Genomic DNA, 16,729 nt, shown 5'->3' with positions numbered 1-16,729 from the left:
CCGGTATTGGACCACCCCACTCTCCGGGTGTTGGCCCACCACCCCCCTCCCGGTGTTGGAGCACCTACTCTGACCCCCCCCCTGGTGATATTGCCTTGGTTAGACGATTTTGTCGACGTCGATTGCTGCGAGCAAAGTGAAGCCGAACCGGCGGTTGGGGCAAGACGCTCCGCGGCCGACGTGGTGGGATTCGTCATCGAAGGTGTGGGCGCCATTTTTGGCGACAGAAGACGTCAGTCAGGGTCCATGGCCGAAGGACTCGGTGAGAGTGTTGAGTCGCGAGAGTGGTGGGCTATTTCTGGATCGGGATCAGGGCGTGGAGGTGTCGGGATACTGTTTGCGGTTGTGTGCGTTACCTCTAAGTCGGGGTGATGAGACTTTAACTTTGGTCGTACATAATGAGAGCAAGCCATGGGTGCAACAATACCTGAATATTACGGGAATGTTGCCATCGCAGGCACCCCTTGTTCGCATCCCCAAGTACATCGTTCAGGTCTGGAAAGCACAGGGCCTACCCGTTGATGAAACGCACAAATATAGCACACGTGTAGCCCTACTTGTTTTCCCCCTCGGACGCCGCCTTGTCATCTCGCCTGCACTCCTCTGCAGCCGCGCTCAGTTCATGAGCGCCCAGCACCCCTGGATCGTCGACCGAGGCACCGTCATACCACCACCCCAACAAGAACCACCCAGACCAACCACCTAGGATCCTATAGGTCCATATATACGGTCCCGACCCTGGCCAGCTGGTCAAAGCAAACGGTCAGGTCAGCCGCTCGGATCAGGTCAGCGACTGGATTCAGTCGCGCGACGGAGTCCAACCAACTCAGTCCAACCAACCGACATCTTCGAGGATTTAGTTCACGGATGCAGTTGTGCGACCAGTTACTACCACCCACCGAAGGACCTGTTGCAGTTTGTCATGGAGGACTCACACTGGAAAAATACCCCGACACGCGCGTCCACCAAGCAGTGATGCGGTCTAAGTGGACAGGGTCGGTCCTTGTTACCAGGGCTACTAAATGGTTTCAGGCAGCTACGAAATGGTTCGGGCGAGGCGCTACTAACTGTTAGGGCCAGGGCTACGAAGTGGCTTCGGCAAGGCCTACGCCATGCCTGGCCGTGATCAGGATCTGCCAGGCCTGCCGCGACCTCCGCGAGGTCGTCCCCCTCTTCCTCGAGTGGAGCCTCCTCGTGCGGAGGTTGCTGGAGTAGAGGGCGCTTGAGGTCGGCTAGGACCACCTTCTTGTGGTTTGGCTTCGAGTCCGTAATTGGCAACGCCACGATCTTGATGCTGTTGACACCGAGTTCGGCGCTCCGTGGCTGGGCGTTCTTCCCCACCTCTGTCTCCGGCTCCGGCTCCGGCTCGACCACCTCTGCCTCCCCCTCGGGCCCCAGATCGGCCACCTCGATCATTAGTGCGACCACCTCGATCACTAGAGCGACCACCTCGGTCACTAGAGCGACCACCTCGGTCATCAGACCGACCACTCCTGTCCCGGCCTCGACCACCTCGGTCCCCCCCTCGACCACCTCGGTCCCCCCCTCGACCACCTCGGCCCCCCCGTCGCCCTCGACCACCTCCACCACGGTCAAGATCTTCTGGGCGGTGACCGTCTGCATACGGACTTCGGCCTACGTACAGACTTTGGTCTGCGTAGAGACTTTGTTCTGCGTACAGAATTTGGTCACCAATTTTAGCGCCTACGGCAAGTATTGGATCGAACACTGTGTCATTGAACACTAGATCGTTGGACATTGTTTCCTTGGACATTGTTTCCTTGGACACTGGGTTGAGGGGCGGGGCTGTGTTGGGGAACACATCGGCCCTATCCTGGATGCCTGCCGCCTGTTTGATTTGCTTGGCTAGCCAGTTGCCTGCATCATCGACGACTTGGCGCGCATTGTAAGTGGGCGGCGGCGTCCCCTCGTCCCGGGTCCGGGGCTGCCGCGTCTTCCGGAACTCTTTCCTTGGTGCAGCGCGCTCTAAGACCGCCACTACACTTTCATTGGTCCTAGGCGCCGGCGCCTGTGCCTGTAGTTCCTGCCGCTCTCTCCGCAGCTGCTGTCCCAGCTCCTTCGCCGCCGCCTGGGGCTGCACGTGCAGATTGTTGTGCTGTCCCAACTGTTGGCCAGGTTGCTGCGGGCCAGGTTGCTGTGCGTTCTGGTCACCGGTTGCGTCGCCGGGCATGCTGGGAGTGATTCTTTGGGGCGTAACCCCCTGGGGCGTAACCCCCTGGGGGGTGGTGCCGTAGGGGGTAGCGCCGTCGGAGATGGTGCCGTCGGGGGTGGGCAGGTTGACCCCGAGTTTACGGAAGTCGGCGACATCAACTTCGGCAAATAGTTCGTGGACGACTTCGCCGGCGAGGAGCATTTTCGCGGGCGGACCAAGGCGAGCGAGAGGGGGCAGTTTGGAGGGTTTGTCAAGAGGGCAGAACTTGGGTGCGCCGATGTCGAGTTTTCGCATTTTTTTTTGAATGGCGAGAGTGTACTTTTCGCGCTCTTCCTCCGTGGTGTCTTGCTGGGTGATCTGCAATTGCTCCGCCGGGCTCTCGAGTACCCCCACGTCGCGACAGGCGAGCAGCTGCCCATTGCGGTTCCCGAAAACGCGCACGCGGTAACCTTTGAGGATCTCCGGCTTCGCGCTTGGGTTCATGTCTATCATTGTCACGCGGGTGCGCACCAGACTCGGCTTCCTCACGTGATCTAAACAGTACCGGTACCGACCGAAACCCGGGGCCAAAACCTCTACACCCTCCTCGTCCGGCACACTCGTGATGACTTGGTCATCCTCATTGAACGACAGACTCGTGTTTGCCTGCCCCTTAGACGTATTCACCAAGGAGGACACCGTAAACTCCACGCCCTCTTTCGGCCACTAAACACAACAATGTCACTCCTCACTCACGAGAACCTACGGGGATCTGGTGATACACACTCGCGTTGCTCTTGAGCACGTCTATGGCATCTTCCATTTTTTAAAAAAGAACTACCACATACCCGCCACGGGTCTATGTCGGACTCAGCAAAGGTATGGTGGTGACCCGGCAAGGGTGTGAACACCACCAGAAGGATGTGTTCACAGCTCGTTTTTCACCCGCCGGCCCTGGCCGCTGGGCAAGTTTTCGACTTGCGCCTGTCGGTGTGACACGCAGGCTGCGGGACTGGAGGCGACGGCGCTGAGCCTGCAGGGTTGTTGGAACTCAACCCAGAGAAGTGCGTCGTGTTCGGCGCAGACGGTGTAGAGACGCGCACTGTAACTCTCGTTATCGGCTTCGATCCAGGAACGTTGATCGTCGTTGAAGGCCTTGTCTCGACAGCGCGACCCGCCTTGATACAACATCACGTACGGACTTATGAGGCGGCTGTACTTGGTCGGAAGCGGCAAAGTCAAGTCCGTCGGGTCGACTACCGTCACATTGACGAGCTTGCCGTAGCTCACGGTACTGTACTGCCACGTTTCTTTCATCGTGATTTCCAACAACTCCTTCACTGTAAACCGTTTCTGGTCCAGTTGCAACTGCATCGAGTCGGATACCAAGGCCGCTGTGTACAGCCATTCCGGGTGCGGTTTTAAGACGTTCAACTCCGAACGCAAATTCTCACTCAGCGGCTTCATCTCCAACTCCTCCGCCACCCTCTTGCCCAACAACTTAGCCAAAGACACGAACCACCAGTTACGCAACAAAGTAAATCGCGACTTCGCCGGCCACAACCAGTTCTCAAGCAATGACTTGGCCGGCGTGCGACGCATCTGACCATCTGTTCCTGTGCTACCACCGTCTGTGCCACCGTGTGTGCCACTGTGTGTGCCACCACCGTCTGTGCCACCGCCCGCACCTTCCAGACTGTCTGCATACTCGTCCACAATATCGTCGTCGTCTACCATTTTAAGGCCCATATCCAAGCGACTGGTTCTCTTGTTCTGAAGCGCCAGCATCGTGCTCGTAATTTGTTCGTTTCTCTTGGCCACCATTTTATTCCACTCTGAACACCGATTGGCACAGGCCCCCTCCGGCTCGTCCGAGCCGTCGCAGCAGTCGCAAATCCCATCGCTGACGTGGACCCGGTCCAGGATAACGTCCACAGCGGCGCACTTGTGATGACCTGGCGACCTTGTTGCTGATTCATACGTGCCATTATACGCGTTCCGCTCCACTAACACAACATTGTTTATCACCGTTCCGGTCCCCCCAGACCGTGTCAGCCACGCCTCCTTCAGGTCTTTTGTGTTCACCTGAGTCTCCCATATATATGGCACCTCGATTAGCGGATAGGTCCCATCGTAGTTCTGCCCCTGAGCCAGCAGCGCCAGCCATACCACTCGCGCATACATCCACCAGAAATATTAATTCACTGGTGGCAGCCTGACCAGACAAGACACTGACCAGACAAGACACTGACCAGACAAACGGAAATGGGGGGTTCCAAGCATATGACTGAACGAGAATTCTTTCAGATTAGGCACTCAAAGGAGCTGCAGTTTCCCGCATTGGTTTCGGCGTATGACCAGGAGGACTACGTCGTAATTAACTACACGAAGCTGGATCCCATACGCAACAAGAAGGTGGAGTACAGCCAAGTGTACAACAAAAGTAGGCCCGCTCACTTCCCAGCACCATTCACCCTTCTCGGGCCGAGAACCCTCCCCTGGGCCGTTCCCGACGCCGCGTCATTTCGAGATCCCTAGTGTGGTAGGGCCCTTTGCGGCGGTGGGTAAGGCGATTCCTGGTGAGGGCATTACGTTGGTGCGCGACCTGGATGGGCAAGTGGTTTTGGGTCTGTGTGTATCGCGAGAAGACATGTTAGGTGTGTATGTGTACTCGGAGGGTTCAACAAGTACGGTGTTGGACGCTTTTGAGATAAAGTACCAGGGTCTGCATAAGGCTCCGATCCTGGCCCACCAGCGGTTCTACAGTCCCTATGCGGTGGTCAAGAACCGGCGACTGTACGTGGTTTATTTAGCGGAGCCTAAGAGTGATGACAGCGCGTCCTCTTTCCCGTGGGAAGCCGGTGTGGAGCCGGGGTACAACGTACAGCGTGTGTGCGACATTCAACAAACCCTCCACCTTGGCGAGTGCAGCGAAATCCTGACGCATCCACAACCCTTCGTGCTCGACGTTGAGGAGCGTCGGATCGCGCAAGTCCTCAATGTAGATACCGCCTGCGTCCAAGCCTGCGTCCTCAATTCCGATCCCACTGCCGCAGCCAACCGCCTTGAACCCTGCGCGAACATGGAGGCTGCTACCGGGCACGCAGGAGACGCTCTGTTCCAGGAGAGAACGCCTGGAGGGAGCCCGAACGAGGGCACAGCGCCCGGAGGGAGCGGGCCTGCCGGCACTCTGGAAAGCCGAACCGCCCAGTCCATCTGCCGACAGGATACGCAAGACCAGGAAACACCACCCATTGAACACCCCTCCACCGAGGAAACTGTCATCGAAACCTTAAGTAAGGGCGAACCCGTCCAGGACGACGTCGACGGAACGGCACCCAACGACGTCGTGCACCGAAATTCGGTGCCGCGGGAGGAGGTTCTAACCAAGGGGGAGCTGGGCAAGGGGGAACTGGCCAAGGGGGAATTGGCCAAGGGGGCTCCTACAGCGCACGTGAACACGCACGATGGCAGCAGCGGCAGCAGCAGTCCGGATGGCGGACAAGAAATCCGATTGGAAATTCGGCGGGCGGGAACTTGCACCGGCGAGGACCGGAGCGCCGAAGACTTCCCGGCTGATGTCGACTGCGGATATTTGGACGTACTCGTGTCCTATTTGCATCCGAAGCATGCCAAGCTGGGCATCGTCCACCATCCCGGCCGTGCCCTCCTGCACACAATCGTCCGGTTTGACTTGAATACCTGCGCTGCCTCGGGGGTGGCAGACGTACTCCGAGATACCTTCTGCTACCGGGACTTCCTTCCCCTCGGCGGCCGGACCTCAATCCTGTGCCAAGACCACCTAGGCTCTCCAGGCAGGCACCGGCTATCCTCAAACTCCTCGTCTTCCACCGACCACGAAAGGACTTCCGACCACGAACGGACTTCCGATCACGAACGGACTTCCGATCACGAACGGGAAACGGATAACGAGCGTCCTGAAACTGGGGAGTGTCCTGAGACTTACGATCGGTCGGGCGATAACGATCGGTCGGGCGATAACGATCGATCGGGACATAAGGCAAACGACGTTTCCCCTGGAGCGGGTTCTGAGGATGGAGCGAACCGTGATGGCGGAGCGACCTATGGTACCGGAGCGAATCGTGGTTGCGGAGGCGGTGAGGTCATGGAGTGCATGGACGGTTCGTCTAATGTCGTCGAGCTTCTTTGCCTAAGTTATCCAGATGCTGGAGAACACAGTATTTGCTGCAATCTCGTTGCCATATCTTTCGAGTTAGCTGTCATTATCACCCATGTAGCCGGCAACCAAGGGGGGGACAACACTCCGGATAACCGTACGTGCGACACAAAGAACAGCTGCATGGAGCTGATTGTATCGGGGGTCCGACGGACAGAGTGCCCGGTGAAAATTGGTGTTCCTTTGGACTACAAAATGAACGGAGAAACCTTCAATCGGTCACAACGCTTGGGCTACCTGCCAGTGCTGCAGGCGGGTACTACGGTGCCAGTGCTGGTTCGGTTCGACCAGCGATTAGAGTTAGTGAGCCCGGAGTTAGCGAGCCAGCAAGGCGGAGTCAAGGAAAAGGCCGGAAGACCGGCCCCGACTGTTGCGGCCAAGACGCTGAAGGATTTGCGTGCAAGAAGACTTTGGATCGACCACAGTCAGGGCACCGTACTCATCGACGGCCTCAAACACCCTGTCCAGACACCGAGCCAGTGCAACTACGTGGCTGCGTACCTAGAGAACGCGATACCCAGCCGGTCTATTTTTTTGTACAGAAGGAAAGGTCTCGGCAGCAAGCAAGTCAAGACTGTCATGCTGCAGCTTCACGGCGGGCCCAACAGCATGTCTATAATGTCAGAGCAGAGCGCTCTTCACAACTTCCTGTTCGCTTCCACTCCCATTGACCTCATTGTGTTCCCGAACTACCCCGGCAGTGTTGGCTACGGTGATGAATACACGAAGGCTCTAGCCGGACATTGCGGGCAGCTCGACGTTCAGTGGTGCTTGCAGGCTTTGTCCTCGGCGCTGCATGCGGAATTCAATGGACCCACTGAGTACTCGCTCAAGTCTGGCGTCGACAGCTGGCCCTGGAACCACGTCAACTGTATTGCTTATGGCGGAAGCCACGGTGGATTCCTCGCCGCCCATCTTGCATGCTTGACACCGCCTATATTTAAGGCGGCCATCCTTCTTAACCCCGTCACTGACGCCAGTATGCACACCACAGATATTCCGGACTGGGCCACCTATCAACTGACAGGCTTCAAATATAACATTAACGAACTCACCCCTGACTGGCCTTCTATCCGCGCACGACAGTATGCACAATCACCTATTTCGAAAGTACAGAATATATCCTGTCCTATACTCATGCTCCTCGGACAACAAGACAAGCGAGTTGACTGGAGACAAGGAAGGAACTTCTTCCTGCGTGTCCAGGAGATCGAACAAAACGCCCAGGGCAAGATACCGAAATCAGCACCAAGATCTATGCCCAGTCGCTGCTTCATCTACGGACAAAGCAACCACGGCCTCAGCGAGGCAAGCACCGTCTTTCATAGAGATATAGAATCCGCAAAATTCATAAACGAAGTCCTGGGGGCCAATTTATGAGTCATTTCATCGCGCAACCGCTCGCTGTAAACAATAGCACACGCGTGTTTGTGCGCAAAATTCGATCGCAAACAAAGATGGTTTTGCGGAGGCTCATCTCAGTAAGCTTTACAGCTAAAATGACAATCCTCTCAGGCTGTGAGATCTCGGGACTCTCATAGAGCGCATTATGGGTTCAAATCCAGTGGTTTTGGTGAGCCAGTGGACTATATCTCCGATATAATGCAAGAAACGCCTAAAATTAAAGGAATGACGGCCGGCGAGGTGCGGTCGTGTTCTGCCACGTGTTCCGACGCGTCTCGTTCGCGTCCGGCATATACCGAAACCGGATATAGTGTTGAACAAATTCGTTTGCCCCAGAAGCTATGGCTAGGACTGATGCAAGGAGACGACAAACGGTGCCAGAAGTACGATCCTGCATTTTCAGATGTGGATTGGTGGCCGAGCGTCCATTTAGCGCCTCCCACCGAGGCGGACGTGCTCAAGGTCGTTACGCTAGCCGGAATTAAAACGAGGTCTTCGAGAATTCAATATTTAACTGCTGCAGAGCGTCTGTATCAGCAGCAACAAAATGAGATTCTCTTGCAGGGATTTATCAAATGTTTGAAAACCGCTTCGGAAGCTGATAGCAGCGACCACAGGAACAAAAGCACAATTACAACTGCGAGGAACTTATGCTGGCGAGTCCTGAATTTAAGGGTCATGCTGAATGCACCTAGCGAAGGCGATGGCTACGCGGCGGACAAGTCGCGGTTCACGTCAATGGAGGATGTCCCTCTCCTAGTTATGTCCATGACAATTCTCGCACTGCGTACGCTAAGAACCATGCTGCGCGAGCAATCCTTGGAATGGACGTTCTCGGATCCGCAGAGCAGCAGCCGTTCTTTGACCCTGAATTTTGATCAGGTCTCGGGATCGGCCCTACTGATACCTCCAACCTATTCCATCACCCCGAAGGAAATATGGAGCATTTTTGTGGAAACGATGGGCTATCTCGGCAATCGGCACATCCCTCTATGGCTAGATGACGGTCTGGACGACACTTGTCTGTTCATCAATTTTACTTCACAGGGGGTGTCCGAGGTCGAAAGCCTCACGAAGGCGGCGTTGATTGACGCGTGGATCAGCCTAATCAACGACATCGGGTCGACTAACATTCCCCGCGCGTTTCGAATAGCGCCCTACACGCACTGCCTGACTGCCTTGATGAACATGCAGCAGGACGCGAAGTCCCCGGACCACGAAATGTCCGTCGTGACGACCACGTCGGCCACCAACATAATTATGTCGGCGACCTCCGAGTTGTGCGACAACCTGGAGCAGTCTCTCCGGGTCATCAAGAGCGGGCGGTACATGCTCACGAACGTGCTGCATCGTGGGATGTGGTCGGTCGACTTTTGCCAAGGCGTGATGCGCCAAATGAACGCGTACCTGTGGAGTGCGACGGCCACGCTGAACGCTGCCGATCCACCACCGCAGCGCTCGCAGCACATGATCGCAGCTATGCGGCTGTGTCGCCTCTTGTCGCTGACCTATGACATGCAGGCGCGGGTCATGCTGATCACGCTGGATCTCCTGAATCAGACCACGCGGCAACGCACGCCGGTTGCGAAGCACCCCAGTTTGGCTGGCGTGCGACAACGTGCCCTGATCCCCACACTCAAGACCCAGCGACTCACCGCTGAGGACGGACAGCTGCTGGTCGAGGACCTCTTGGTTGCGCTCAAAAAAATCGTCGACGGGGGCCAGAGCGAACGCAACATGGAACTGAACGCGATCAAACGCAACATCGTGGCGCTGGTCCGCAGCGGCCTCCAGGCCATCCGCCTGCGTATTGGCGCTCCGCACCTGGTCACCTGCGTCCAGCCGCTCCACCAGGCCGCGCCCCTCCTCGCCACCGTCGCTGAACTAAACGACGAACTCGCCCACTGGCCGCCAGCCCCGACCGCCGCTCAAAAGGAGCCCGCCCCGCCAGCCGCACCCAAACAACGCCCCGCCGGGAAACTTGTCGCAGTGGCCTTCGCGCTCTCCGTCATTTGCATAACTTTCTGGTACTTGAGAAAAGAGCTGAACGAGCTCCATCACTGGCTGGCGTTGCTTCCAGAATACGAGTCAGTGATGACCGACTAGCGGCCACAGCCGGCGCGCTCACACAACCGGGGTGCTGGCCGTCAAGGCACCCCCGTCAGGGCAACGCGTCACGCAGTGGCCATCAGGCGCTGACCGTTAGACTCTTTAGGCACTGCCCGTCGGGCCACCGGCTGACCAATCACGGTGGTTCACATAATGCCGTTTCGAGTCACATGATGGCGCTTCGGGTCACTGGCGACTTCCAGACTTGTTCCAGCTGCTGTTGCTGCTTGCGAGCGAATACTTGGAAGCTCATACGACTGGAATACGCCTTAAGTGCCGCGTCCAAGTGAGATACATTCAGCATTTGCGAGCGCGGCGCTCGGTATACCGTCCCGGCTCCTATCCCTAAAGGAGGATCTATTTCTATATAGCACACTGATCAGAGTCTCGGATATCATAACAGGTGGACTCGAACCAGAACCTGTGTTCGCTTACTCTCCGTGGTGTCTGCGGTTGTGCCGTGGTGGTATTTGACGGAGGCGACGCGTCCGCCGAACGGGAAGAACAGGCAGTCGGTCTTTGGGTTAGATCCGGAGGCGACGTACGACGTGAGCGACGGCTGCTGGTTCATTTTGATAAGGCCGTGACTGCGAAGAGATGTTCAGGTAAGTGCCCCTACCGAGTGCTCGCTCCCGGAGCGTACCTTCTTACCCCTTAGTGCGTTCCCCCGGGGGGTGTTGAGATTACTTTTGCATCAGATCCTTGATATGGTAGAGCACTCGTTCGCTGAGTAAGTTATATGTTGCTCGTCGGTGGATGTTATTTCGTGCGCAGTCGTGGAATGCGCGGATGAGCGCCCATGTGAAGGCGCCGTGGTAGACGTGGGTTCCTTTGACGGTGACGCAGTCTTTGGAGAAAACGCCCCTGGAATCGCACCCTCGTATTTTTAGAGCCGGGCAGTGGGCCTCGACGGGTACTTCGCTGAAGGCTGCAGAGAGAGGATAGTGGCGGAGGTATGGCTTACGGGCACCGCAGATCATGTAGGCGTGGGTTTTTTCCCCACCGCCCTTCTTGAACCGGGTTTGGACGTCGCTCAGTTCATTTGTGTCATTGACTTCGACCCCAGGGACGTACCGCGGGCGCACACCCTTCGCCTTCATGGTGTGATGGGTCCAGACGCGTGAGTCATATCGGGCTCGGTGCATTTTGTCGGTGGGATCGGTGAGAGGCCAAATCCCTTTTTGGACAACGCCCTTGATGAAGGTCCATTTGTTGCCGCCGGATACGTCCAGCGATGACTGGCCACCTGCGCAGTCCAAGAAAATTGTGAGCTGGACTCGGTCGGAAACAGAGAGAAAATGCTACAGAAGATTGGTTGAGAGTTGTGTGAGCTGTGTGTGTGGGTAAGTGGGGGAGTTACGTTTCGCAGACAGACCGAGCTTATAGCGTTTACGTCGCCTTGCTGGTGAGTGCAATCTAGGGGTAGTATTGCCTCATCGAAGCCTTCGCCTTCCCAGCCGGATAGGTTGTCAATTTGGAGTCCGTGTCCGGCGAAGTAGAACACGAGGACGTCTCCCGGGTGTACGCCGCCGGTGAGCCACTTGAGTCCCCTGCGTGGAGAGAATGGTGTGTGAGATGGAGTGCGTACTGAAGGATGTTGCTTCTGAAGGGTTTTTGGCGTTGCCGGGCGCTTTTATCTTTATAGTTGTCTTTGTTGTCTTCGTATTCCGCTTCGTCGTCAGTGAGCAGTAGGATGTCTCGCGGGTCGAAGTGCCAGAGGTTGACCAGAGCGAGGGCGAAGGCATATGCGTCGTTGGCGCAGCCTCTGAGAGCGATTTCGCCGCAGGATGTGTAGTTGATGCCGACTACCACAGCACGTCTCCTGTAGGGTGGCGGTGGTGGTGCTAGGCTCATGAAATTTAATTACCTTTTCCACGAACACACATGTTTCGAGATGTGCCGCGGCGAGAGCGGAATGCAAGCGACATCATGAAGGACCGGCGGCGCTACACGCACAAACGGATGGGTAAGGGGACCGACTAGGGAGCCGACCATTAATTTTGTTCGCAGCGTCCGCCAACCACAGCTCACTCATGCGCAGCACCACGGCCGCCGGCCATAGCCGCTACGCCTCGACCTGGTTATCGAGAACCGGGCTCCTCTCTGCCGCTGGCCCCCTCTCCAAAACTGGGCCCTTGTCCTCGGGACTCCTGTCCTCGGAAACCTTTTCCATGACGCGCCTGGTCAGCAGAAACGGATCGCGGCCTCTCGACTGTTCCAGCCCCAGCACCTGCAGCCCCAATCCACTCCCTCTCTCCCCAACCCCTGCAGCCGCCGGAGTCACAGACCGTGTGAGTTCCACACACCCGTGCTTTCGTCCCCAACCGCAGTATGATCCGCAGTACGGCCACCCGGGGGGTGGACAACACTACGACGCTGGGCAGCACTACGTCGCTGGGCACCACTACGCTGCGAACAGTCCAGTTCAAAAGTACTACACCACGTCCAGTTCCCTCAACGGGAGTTCGACCTTTTCACCCCTGCAAGAAGTCCCGTCCACGCAGCCACTGCCTGGCGAAGACAGCTTAGCCAAGACCTCGCCTGGCACGTACAGTTCTGCCACGCACAGTTCTGCCCCGCACAGTTCTGCCCCGCACAGTTCTGTGGATCTGGGATCAAAGATGCCTGTGGCGGAGTTGATGACTTTCCGCGACACGTCCGGCGGGGTCGCGAACCAACCGGGAGTGTTGCCCACGCCGCGGCTAGGAGGGGTGCAGGGGAGTCCCGCGGAGACGCCTTGGTCAAACGACTCGGGGGGCCTTTCGGCATTCGTTCCGCCGGACGAGGAGGAGAAGGAGAACGAGACGCCGTTTACAGACTGCGAAAACCGCTCAGTCGAAAATCGTTCGGTTAGGGGCGACCAACGTGCGGACCGGAGTCGCTGGCGTGGGGCTAAGACTGAGAGTCTGGAGGTGTTTCCTATGTCTTCCGTCTCCACCTTTCCGCAGGCCGCGGTTCCGCCGGTCGCTGGGTCTGGAATGGCGGCGGGGCCTGGGTGGACTTCAAGTGCGGCTCGGCCGGTTTTGCCAGTGCGGTCTAGTTTGAGTCTGACGGAGGCGTTGTTGGTAGCGCTGTCTCAATTAGATCGGGCAGGATGTGTAGAAGTGTTTGGGGGCAACGACGTGGTGGCTGACGTGTTGGTGGCGCAGTGGTTGGCTGATGATGACTTACGTTTGAGTAATTGTTCGCGGGAGGAGTTGGTTACATTGGACGTAGAGAGTTGTCGTGTGGTGACGTTGGACGTCTGGGGCTCTTTGGTGCTTTCGGCGCATGGCACACACGCGTGTGGTTGTTATGGCGGTAGTCTCTGGCGGATGCGTTACGGAAAACGCCCAAAACAGATGAAGAATGGTCTGCTTTCAGTCATACTGGCTTATTTCGATCGGCCGAAGCTGCCACCGATATGGAGCCCGCTAGAGGTAGACCCGGACGTCGAGATCCTACGACTTCAGTACATGGGCGAACGCTTCCGCAGTACGCGCCCCTGCTACCACACCCAGTACATTAACTGCTATCTAGCACTCACCTCATCTGAAGCCAAGCTCATTCGACTTACGCCTTCCGTCAACCCCAATCGGGAGATCGCCCTCAGCACCTACCGTACAGACCGCGAACAATCGCTCTGCCGCTTCTTCTGCAATCAACATGGCTCCATGCTCGCAGCCACTGCAGGACGTCTCTGCGCTCTTCCCCAAAGCCGCTCCCTCGAAGCCACCGGAACGATCGCAAGGTGGCAGTCGTGCGGGGCGGCGCAATCGAGCGCGGGTGTTTCCGGTTCTGTCTTCAACGTGAGACGGTTACTGGACACAAGTCGAGGTGCAAGTTTGTTTTGCGCGAACTTACCGAATATGAGGCTGGAAGGTTCGGCAGAGTCTGATTTCACAAGTGAGGATAGCAGTGGCCTGCGAAGTGACCCGGAGGATGAGTGAGCCCTCAGTATTGGCTTGGGTGCAGGTTGTTGCACCACAGAGGTTGGAGAAGATGCGTCCTGAGAAGAGTCAGACCGTGCGGTCTGAGACGACTATAAAGTCGGCTATGACGAAGAAGACGTTGGATGACGACAAGACATCGCGTGCATCGGGTGATACGGCGATGCAGAAGCCGGATGTAACGGAGGTGGCTGAAGGTGGGAACGTAACGGTGCTGGGTTTGTTACTGCATCCGAGCGCTATTCCGAAGTTGATGTTGCAGTCGGTGGCAGGTTCTTACTGGCTCGCGTGTCGGCGGCAATTGTCTTTAGCGCCATTGCGTTTTCTGGATCCGGAGTTGGAGAAGTATTATACAGACTTGTCCGCGGCCAAGTATTCAGTACGTCTCACTTTGACTATTTGGATGTTCGTTTTCGCTTCTGCGGTTTCCTGGGTTCTGGTATGGTATGCGTATCGAGAGCACTGGGTGGAGGTTATCGACACGTTGGTGGAGAAGTTGAATCACCTGTTTACGGGTGCGGCGATTGTGATTAACATTCTATTTTGGGTTGTCATGTACTTCAACTTGGGCAAAGTGACTGGTGTCATGCGCAAGCACATCGAATACGCCTTCTATATGAACGGACTCATTTACACTGGCTTGATTGGTGCCTGGGGGACCGCCGCCGTGATTCGAACCGCGGGAATGCGGGATTGGGATTGGCTGGCGATGGTAGCAGATTTAAGCTGGCCATTGATGGGCGAGCTGCAGAATTGGGCATTACAAATGGTATGCAACATTGTTTATGCCTACGAGCTCAAGAAGTTTTACGAAGTGAAGATGCTCGCGGACGGGATCACGACAACCCTCTTTTTCACTCAGATCGTATTAGTGGACGCCGTGCTACCGACTAAGTCAAGTCGATCGGCGCTCTTCCACCTGGTGATGGTAGGTACATTTATCGGAATGCGAACTGCACAAGGAAAGGCACTGATGGTCTCTCAATTACGTGCCGCGAATTACATCGATATGGGCTACATGTTTCTTGTGTACTGTATCGGTTTTATGGCCCGTTGGTTCCGTGAATTGCAAGAACGCTCGAACATTGTGCGTGTGCGGGAATCGCAGAGTAGATTGCAGTCGGTAAAGGAGCGGAGCAAGAAACGGCGTTTCGATATGTCGGCAGCTGAGGAGGTAATGGATTTGGTGAAGAATGTCCAGGAAACTGTACGAGCACAGCATAACGCACGTAAAGCCAAGGGTGGTCCGAACAGTCTGTATGAGGTCCTTGAGTGTCTTCAGGCAGTGCTGGACCTGTTGGCACAGAACGAGAAGGTAGCGAAGGCGGATGTGGCTTTCGATCCGGCTAAAGCGGATGATGAAATTAAAGAAGACGCGTTTATTAACATGTATCGTCTTGACAAACGTGCAGGTACTGAACATGCAACTATGGCGCGCAAGCCAAGGACGGGTCATGGCGTCAAATTTGAGATGGAGACGGCGCCACAAATCACTGTAGACGAAGTCACCTTTGACGCACCGACTATGCTCGCAAAAATCGCAGGAGATGTCGGTCAAACACTGGACCTACGTGTGCTTGAATTGGCTAAAGATAACCCTGCCATTATCATGGACATCGGATACTTATTGCTAGGACCTTATAAACAATTTTTGGACGTCTCCGATCAATGCATACTCGGCTTCCTCTACGGTATTTACAAAAACCACTGGACATCGAACCCTTACCACAACTCCGTGCATGCGGCGAATGTGGCACACGTCGCGATGACACTGATGAACGCAGTGCGCATTACGGACTATTGTTCGGAAGAACAGATCGTGGCATACGTGACGGCGGGATTAGGACATTGCATCGGTCATTCTGGAAGGAATAATCTGTTTTATATTCAGGGAGATTCTTTATTAGCATTTGCGCAAAATGACAATGCCGTATTGGAGACGACAACGTGTTTCATGATCCAATCTTTAATGGCATCCCAGGAAGACATTAATATCCTAAGCAAACTCTCTCGTGATGAATTAATGACCACACGAAAATTCCTTGTTGAATTTCTTCTCGCTCTCGACATGTCTCGACACTTTGAAATGGTTTCCAAATCCCGTGTGCGTCGCGCAAGTCCAGAATTCAATCCCATAGATGATGTCAATGATCGTGATATGGCCGTCCAAATGCTCTTCAAAATGGCGGATCTCGGCCATGCCGTTCTTGACTGGCCCGCACATCTCGACTGGACGCTACGCCTACAAGAAGAGTTTTATCAACAAGGCGCCGAAGAGAATGAAAAAGGCATGCCCATATCACCACTCTGCGATCGCTCCTTGCACTCCGCCTTTGCTCGTACTCAGGCAGGGTACATGCAACTAATCATTCTCCCTCTTGTCGATGAAGTCTCCTCCTACGCTGCAGAGGCCGAAACTCTCGTTCAGGCAAACACGCGTGCGCTATTCAATAAACAAAAATGGGAAGGCTTGCGGGACTCTAAAAAGTCACCTCCGGTACCCACCGAGGCACAAACTGAGACGGCACCAAGCAAGTACACTATCTGGTGTCTCTTCAATCTCATGAAGTCCAAGCGCTTCGCTGATGTCGTCAAGGAACCAACTGTCCCGATGATCGCTCGAACCTAAGTCCGCCCGCCATCCGGATACATATCTGGTGAACAGAATAGGCGAACGGAGTAAGCGAACAGGGCAACTGAGCAGCGTAGAGACCAACATTGTGGAGGCGAGCAGTGTGGAGGCAGTGTGGAGACTCAGCCAGTACAGTTCCCAGGCGCAGAATGGCTCCCAGGCACAAAACAGTTCCCACAGAGAACGGTTCCAGAAAGGTGGCGCCCAGAAGAGGGGGGGGGGGATCAGGCGGTGAACCAGTACGAAGGCCAGCTGATGTGTGCCTTTTTTTCTCCCCTGAAAACAATGCAAAATGGTAGTGCAGT

The 16,729-nt window shown here is 55.9% G+C and overlaps 7 protein-coding genes across 7 annotated transcripts; 3 read left to right on the top strand and 4 right to left on the bottom strand.

Annotated features, from left to right (window-relative positions):
* Positions 1–1,126: 1,126 nt before the first annotated feature.
* On the bottom strand, positions 1,127–2,975 carry GNI_089040 (hypothetical protein; the record flags this gene model as incomplete). Its single annotated transcript, XM_011132462.1, has 2 exons — positions 1,127–2,878; positions 2,919–2,975. 2 exons carry the CDS (start codon positions 2,973–2,975, stop codon positions 1,127–1,129), a joined length of 1,809 nt encoding a protein of 602 aa, XP_011130764.1.
* A 104-nt stretch (positions 2,976–3,079) lies between these two features.
* Positions 3,080–4,336, bottom strand: GNI_089030 (glucosidase II beta subunit-like protein; the record flags this gene model as incomplete). The annotated part of the gene is made up of 1 exon (XM_011132461.1): positions 3,080–4,336. One exon carries the CDS (start codon positions 4,334–4,336, stop codon positions 3,080–3,082), a length of 1,257 nt encoding a protein of 418 aa, XP_011130763.1.
* A 99-nt stretch (positions 4,337–4,435) lies between these two features.
* Positions 4,436–7,730, top strand: GNI_089020 (peptidase, S9A/B/C family, catalytic domain protein; the record flags this gene model as incomplete). The annotated part of the gene is made up of 2 exons (XM_011132460.1): positions 4,436–4,595; positions 4,699–7,730. The coding sequence occupies 2 exons, from the start codon at positions 4,436–4,438 to the stop codon at positions 7,728–7,730; spliced, it is 3,192 nt and encodes a 1,063-aa protein (XP_011130762.1).
* Positions 7,731–8,108: 378 nt separating this feature from the next.
* On the top strand, positions 8,109–9,860 carry GNI_089010 (putative transmembrane protein; the record flags this gene model as incomplete). Its single annotated transcript, XM_011132459.1, has 1 exon — positions 8,109–9,860. One exon carries the CDS (start codon positions 8,109–8,111, stop codon positions 9,858–9,860), a length of 1,752 nt encoding a protein of 583 aa, XP_011130761.1.
* A 169-nt stretch (positions 9,861–10,029) lies between these two features.
* Positions 10,030–10,434, bottom strand: GNI_089000 (hypothetical protein; the record flags this gene model as incomplete). The annotated part of the gene is made up of 2 exons (XM_011132458.1): positions 10,030–10,208; positions 10,299–10,434. The coding sequence occupies 2 exons, from the start codon at positions 10,432–10,434 to the stop codon at positions 10,030–10,032; spliced, it is 315 nt and encodes a 104-aa protein (XP_011130760.1).
* Positions 10,435–10,546: 112 nt separating this feature from the next.
* On the bottom strand, positions 10,547–11,717 carry GNI_088990 (putative ICE-like protease (caspase) p20 domain protein; the record flags this gene model as incomplete). Its single annotated transcript, XM_011132457.1, has 4 exons — positions 10,547–10,791; positions 10,828–11,164; positions 11,224–11,413; positions 11,452–11,717. 4 exons carry the CDS (start codon positions 11,715–11,717, stop codon positions 10,547–10,549), a joined length of 1,038 nt encoding a protein of 345 aa, XP_011130759.1.
* A 1,124-nt stretch (positions 11,718–12,841) lies between these two features.
* GNI_088980 (putative phosphodiesterase) lies at positions 12,842–16,421 on the top strand (the record flags this gene model as incomplete). Its single annotated transcript, XM_011132456.1, has 2 exons — positions 12,842–13,748; positions 13,801–16,421. 2 exons carry the CDS (start codon positions 12,842–12,844, stop codon positions 16,419–16,421), a joined length of 3,528 nt encoding a protein of 1,175 aa, XP_011130758.1.
* Between the last annotated feature and the right edge of the window lie 308 nt (positions 16,422–16,729).

The sequence above is a fragment of the Gregarina niphandrodes genome, assembly GCF_000223845.1.
Source record: "Gregarina niphandrodes unplaced genomic scaffold scaffold00017, whole genome shotgun sequence".
Classification (NCBI taxonomy): domain Eukaryota; phylum Apicomplexa; class Conoidasida; order Eugregarinorida; family Gregarinidae; genus Gregarina; species Gregarina niphandrodes.
Note: the sequence above shows the minus strand (reverse complement) of the source record. Positions and strands in the feature narration are given on the sequence as shown.